At 32.5% G+C, this 6,300-nt stretch overlaps 1 protein-coding gene across 1 annotated transcript; it reads right to left on the minus strand.

Moving 5' to 3' along the window:
* Nucleotides 1–1,229: 1,229 nt before the first annotated feature.
* LOC117917146 (DDB1- and CUL4-associated factor 8) lies at nucleotides 1,230–5,361 on the minus strand. Its single transcript, XM_034833393.1, has 5 exons — nucleotides 5,092–5,361; nucleotides 3,458–3,709; nucleotides 2,663–2,806; nucleotides 1,880–2,566; nucleotides 1,230–1,746 (listed from the first exon to the last, which is right to left on the minus strand). Exons 1-5 carry the CDS (start codon nucleotides 5,197–5,199, stop codon nucleotides 1,498–1,500), a joined length of 1,440 nt encoding a protein of 479 aa, XP_034689284.1. The 5' UTR covers nucleotides 5,200–5,361; the 3' UTR covers nucleotides 1,230–1,497.
* Between the last annotated feature and the right edge of the window lie 939 nt (nucleotides 5,362–6,300).

Genomic DNA, 6,300 nt, shown 5'->3' on the forward strand with positions numbered 1-6,300 from the left:
GTGACAATAATACCCTTCTCATATAAGGAATTATTGAAATAGCATATTGGATTTGTTAATAATTCAGATTTGAAATAAAATATTAATGGATTATGTACCAATTCGAATCTAAATTTGAGGTCTGTTTATTCATATTTAATTTGACATGCACTACCCAACAATTTTTAAGAAAATAATTTCAGATTTAATATTTTTATATACGTAAAATACAAATATTTTAGAAAATAATTTTATTAAAACTTACATCCAAAGTTTAAGTGACATGTTAATTACACAACTATATGAATTAGTTTGGGAATTTCTTCTAATTTAATTTAATTAATCCAAAAAACTATATTTTAGGAGATGAGTTTGGGCAGGTAGGTTGAAAATTAATTATTTTATTTATCTTATTAAAGTGTGAGCGCTAAAATTTTTAGCATTAACTTAAATTTAATTATTTGATAAAATTAAAAGGAAAAAAAAAACTTAGTACATTAAATATAATATTGATTATGAGAATTTAGTAGTTAAGAAATATAATATTGTAAATTTGATTAAATTTAATTTAAGGCATAAAAAAAATGTAGTTTTGTGATTATGAATAAATTAAAAAATAAAAAGTTTTGAGTGAAATATGAATGATAATATTATAATAAAATAAAATAAAGTTTTTTTATTAAAAATAAATAATAATAATTATTATCAATATTATATTTAAAATGAATTTAAAAATAATAAATTTTAATTTTTTTTAACATGTAAATGAATGGAGTCTTTCATTACACATTTAATACTCAATTATATACATAATATTGTAAAGTAATTTGATATAATGAGCAATCGATTCAATTGATTTCTTGAATTTCAAATTATTATTAAAAATTAGAAGATTTATTGAAGAATTCAAATTTTGAACCTATTTACCAAATAAATTTTTTTTATATTTAGACCGTTTTTCTTTTGTTTTTTAAAATGGGTGAAAATAATTTCTACTTTTCTTAATTCGCTAGCAAGGTATTCCCGATTGGCATGAGGCAAAAGAGGGGTAGCTAAGAGCTAGATTCGAGATTCCAGATGCGACTACTGTTATAGGACAAAAAATTGAGGTAATCGTGTCTTGGATAGCTTAATGAATATGTAGAAGGGGGAAAACTCCAATGTAATTTTACTGAATCCATCAACAGTCTCAGCTATTTTAACCTCTAAAAACTCCCAGAAAAATCTAGAGTAAAATCAGACACCACAGCTGAAAATATAATCTACTCCACCATTTTCGTTATTCATAGGATTCAATAGGCTAATCAACAACCTAGCAAAATAGTTAACAACTCAGGCCATCCATGTGCCCTGGAAAGACTTAGAAAAGAGGGGAAGGCAGGACACCAGGAGAGTTTGTAAGTCTTGCACATTATTTTTAGTACACAGTATTTCAGGAAGTAGGAAAAATAAAACAAAAATTTGCTTACTGGTAGTAGGAAGGAAAAAATATATATAAACAGATAGATGTACACAGCTCTAGCTAATGTTGCACTCTGTAGTATTACCTGTAAACCCCTCTTCTGAAGAGGCTTCTCCATCTGAAAATCCCAAAAGATATGCCTCTCCTTCATCTTCTTCATCATTCTCGATATCAGCTCTATCAAATCTCCTTTCAATATAAGCAGCATTTTGCCTTCTCTGAAGGCGCAAAACATGCATGATAACATCAGGAGTAAGTGTTATCAGTGAATGGTCCTCTCTGCCCTGCCTATTGGACTCCATAATCTGCTCATAAACAACCCAAAAAATTAATGATAATAAACATGGAAAAAGGGTAGCATCTATTAGTAGACATAAAATGGTAAATGAGTTTTCTTTTCTCCCACCAAAAAGGGAAAATAGCAGCTTGAGACAGTACCTTTTCTGCATCATCAGGCAGAGGAAGACTGCCATCCGCCATAGGAATCCAGAGCTTTATACTGTTTTCTATTCCACAAGAAGCAAAAATAGGCATATAAGGATGGGGCTCAAGATGGTTTACAATTTGCTGATCGCCCGCCGTTAAACGCACAAGTTTAGCTCCCTTCTTCTTCCAGACAAATATATGGCCGCAGTCAGACCCACTCAAGACATAATCATCAGTGGGGCCAAAAAAACTCACACTTTTCACTGTTTGTGAATTTCTATGCCCCAAATAAACTTGTGGCTTTTCTAATTTCTGCAACTCTTCAGGTGGGACAGACAATGGGGTCGGACCCATTCCCATGTTCTTCTGAAACAGATAGATGAGCTCATCGTTGTAAGAAACAAGCAGTTCACTTGTGTTAGAGTAAGCCAATCCTGTAATGTGAACATCAGCCCCAACAAGGTGATGGGGGCAAAATGTGTTCACGGGTCCATCTAGGTTATTTGATGAATCACATTGGTGTTTTCTTATGTCATAGACACGTGCATATTCATCAGAACCTCCTACAGCAAAATAGTTCGGATTTCTTGGGTCAATCACAATGGCATTCAACGATATGTTGTTCCGAGACTGCCGGTTGAGTTCGGTGAATGAGGAGCAATGGAAAAGCTTGGTAGCAGAATTGCTTCGCAGATCAAACTGGAACACAAAATATTGAATAACAAAGGAAATCTGAAACTTGGACAGCAATAAAAGCAAATTTCTCAAGGAGAATATCATATGATGTTAACTTACATGTTGAACAACACCATCCTCACCACAGCTATAGAAAATGTGGGGGCTTCCTGGCTCTATATCAAGCTTGTATACACGGCCTTGGTGCTTCCCCAATCTTCTGGTATCAACTTGGCCATTTTCCAAGACCAGGCCGAGCCTCACCTGTGAAGAGAAGGGATTGTTCACAATCATATAAAAACAGGGCAGTTTAAGAGAAACAGAGTAAAGAGAGTTTGTGCACTTAAACCAGCATTGCTAAACTGGTCAACTCCTAGAAAACCATCTGTAAGGATGAAGCAAAAAATTGGATACCTTAAATAGGAAAAAATAAAATCAATGAGGTCTGTTAGCGCCTAGTATACATTGTGGACTCATATTCTAGCAGCTTAACAAGGTATTAGAACTTTGGTTAACTAAAGTTCTCAAGTTAATTAGTGTACATGTGTTGCACCCAAATATTGATAAATAAATAAAAATTTAGGAAAGTATTTTTGTTAACAAGAAACAACCCTTTTAGCAAACCAAAGTAATTAAAATGTCAAAAATGTAATGTAATCTCTGAATCAGCACATGGATTGCACCCAAATCTTCATAAGTAGAAAAGTCTAGAGCAAGAAGTCAAAATGTAATGAGATTTCCGAATCAGCATGCATTGCACCCCTATCTTCATAAGTAGAAAAGTCTAGAGCAAGAAGTCAAAATGTAATGAGATTTCCGAATCAGCATGCATTGCACCCCTATCTTCATAAGTAGAAAAGAGACAATGTTGAAAAAGGCATACAAAAGAGTGGCAGATTTTGGATGCAAGCTCACCTGGCCATCACAGGAAGAAGTTACTATCTTCCGGTCATCAGTGAATGGCATTATTCTGGCCTGGAATATGTTGTCCAGATGGCCAGAAGGATAGGAAAAGGTTTTACTTTTAGCAGCCCAATCCCAAAATATAACTTGTCTGTCATCAGAACCTGACACAAGGACATCACCAGTAGAGTTGAATTCTACCGTATTCACACATTCCTTGTGACCATTTAACTTCCCATGTAGAGTGATTCTCTTCACCAGGCCCTGTATAAAAAAAGAAAATGTAAAAAAAGACTAACATAAGGCAAATCAATCATTTCCAGTAGCTCATCAGCATCTCAATTGTATTCAGACTTTAACCGAGATTGGAATAAAATTAGTTTCTGCTTATTAAATTTGAGAACTAAAAGATAAACTTTGAAGTCCTAATGCAACCACGTTTTTGAATACAAAACAAAAATTAGGTTTCCTCATGGGTTTCATTTCATGAGTTTTGCAGAGAGAATTGTATATTGTATCAAACCTTGAACACAAGTTAACTACATGAAAGCGTCATTTGGTATTCAGGGACAGTAGCTCCTCAAATTGGATAAGGAAAAATATTGATCCTCTGAATTGCATCCCTGGTCAAAATCAAGGGCACTTATACAATGTGGCTATTTGGAGAAGATACCTGAGAAGCTGGCTGGAAGGTGTAGCATAACTCAAAGAAACTGTAAGATTAAAGTTGCGCCTTTTAAAGGTACAAATATAGGTGTATGTCAAATCCTTCAAAATGATGCAAAGAGGCTTCCTTTTGAATTTTAGGCTGGAGTGATCAAAATTTGGACTCCATGTTCCATGAATCCTTCAATGAAACACTTTCACAATATTATGTATTGGACCAAACTTTGACCATCTCATCTAAAGCCCAATTAGTATCCAGAGTAAGTGTAGGTCAAGTCTCTTATGGAAATTGGCATCACCATCATTTGGTTGACTCATCTTCGGGCTTAATAGCAACATTGTTACACCCCCAACATTATGCAACCTCGCCAACAGCATGGATAATCTCTTTTCCAGATTTTTTTTTTCCATGAAAACAAAGACTTTCCTATAATCCAATCAAAATTTCTCCAAGTTTTCTCGTTGCAATTTGTTTCCTAAGCACTCAAATCGAGCATAAGTTATTCCATAATGGGTTTCTATTACATTCATAAATTTGGCTAAGGACAATAGATGCGCCTGGAAAGAGGAATGGTCTGATTTACCAAAAAATAAATAAAACTTGGATCAGGGCATTGAGAACTGAAAACAGAATACTATAATCGATCATTTAATCGAAGTTAAAAGGCGGATACCGATGTTGGTAGACAAACCAACCAATGATTCAATTTCCAACTGAAAGCCAAACCATTTCAAAGGGTTTAAGAAATACACATTCATACTAGTAGAAAATCAATCAAAGCCCTATGACACAGAACCATAAGTATCAAAATTTAAAAACCCATGAGAACTTGAATCCTTAATAACTCATAAGCGATCAAATTTACAGTGAACATCAACTGCAATCCTAAAAGACAAACTCAACCAAATGAAAATTGAGAAATCTAACAGAGAAAAAAAAAAGGAGAGATTAGATGGAGAAGGAAACAAAGAGTGAAGACCTCAGAGGCAGATATTCGGCGAGGGAAGCATCGTGGCCGAGAAAAACCCATCTCTCTCTTGAAAACCTCTGTAAATTCATCTCCAAATCCCTTACAACGATACTCCATGGTAGCAGTGAAAGAGTTGACTAGAGGTTGGAGTTGCGCTCAGAATCGAAGGAAGGCTTGAAGATCATGGCATGTACCAAGTGCGATATACACAGAGAATGAGAATCGAATTTTAAGCAAGGGTGAATAGATGCATACGTGTCGTCTGCAAATCACGAGTATAGCGAGGGCCTCTTTCTTTATTCTCCCGCTTTCTCTAAAATTCGTCTACTAAAAACATAATAATGAAAATAGACGTATTATGAATTTATTGAGAAATAAGTCAATAACTGAAAAACATAATATTTAAATAAAAAAAAATTTAAATTATTAACTTATTTTGATTTGCTCCTTAAAACTTATTTAGTTTATTTTTTTATATAAAAATTAAATAATTTTAAAATATTTAATTTTTTTAATTTATATATATATATTCTCTTGATACTTTTCAATAAATAAATTTTATAAATTAATTAAATGACTTAATACCTTAATTTAAATTATTAAATAGCTTAACTTAATATTATCATTTAAAGTTATTTTTAATTTTAAGTATTAAATTAAAATAGATAATTTATTTTGAATCTCAATTTTTTATGGCATTTGTTAGCACCAATAAGAGTATATTTTAAAATTATTATTCAATAACCTTGACTTTATAATAAATATTTTATAACTATCTTATAAATTTATTGTTTAAAAAGAATGAAAATTAATATGACTTAAAATCAATTAGGATAAATATTAATCAAAATAATAAGAGTAAATACTAAATTTTATCAAATACTTATGGAAGATAATAATTCATTCATTAACAATTAATTCTCCTTTCCATTAGAACAGAGACCACCTTGAGAACTTCACTATTTGATTACTTGATTAAGCAACTTAGAAGGTTTTTAATTAAGATAGAGATACTGAGGAATCCGGTGACTGAAGGACGGTACAACGCAATATGGTACTGCCATTATTTGGTGATCATAAATGCTTAAAATGCAGATGCAAGAGTGTATTTCTCACTCCTCACACCAATTTCACTACGCAGGTCAAAAACATACCCAAACACCACCTTAATATTTTCTTTGAATTTATTTCAAAACATAATAAATGGAAGTTTGATTC

Source organism: Vitis riparia, chromosome 6 (assembly GCF_004353265.1).
Source record: "Vitis riparia cultivar Riparia Gloire de Montpellier isolate 1030 chromosome 6, EGFV_Vit.rip_1.0, whole genome shotgun sequence".
Classification (NCBI taxonomy): Eukaryota; Viridiplantae; Streptophyta; class Magnoliopsida; order Vitales; family Vitaceae; genus Vitis; species Vitis riparia.

Coding starts and splice junctions, on each gene's coding strand:
- LOC117917146 (XM_034833393.1), bottom strand. CDS start 5,199: ATGGAGTATCGTTGTAAGGGATTTGGAGATGAATTTACAGAGGTTTTC. Junction 3,710..5,091: donor GCCGAATATCTGCCTCTGAG/GTCTTCACTCTT, acceptor TTTTTTATACAG/GGCCTGGTGAAGAGAATCAC. Junction 2,807..3,457: donor CTTCTTCCTGTGATGGCCAG/GTGAGCTTGCAT, acceptor TTCTCTTCACAG/GTGAGGCTCGGCCTGGTCTT.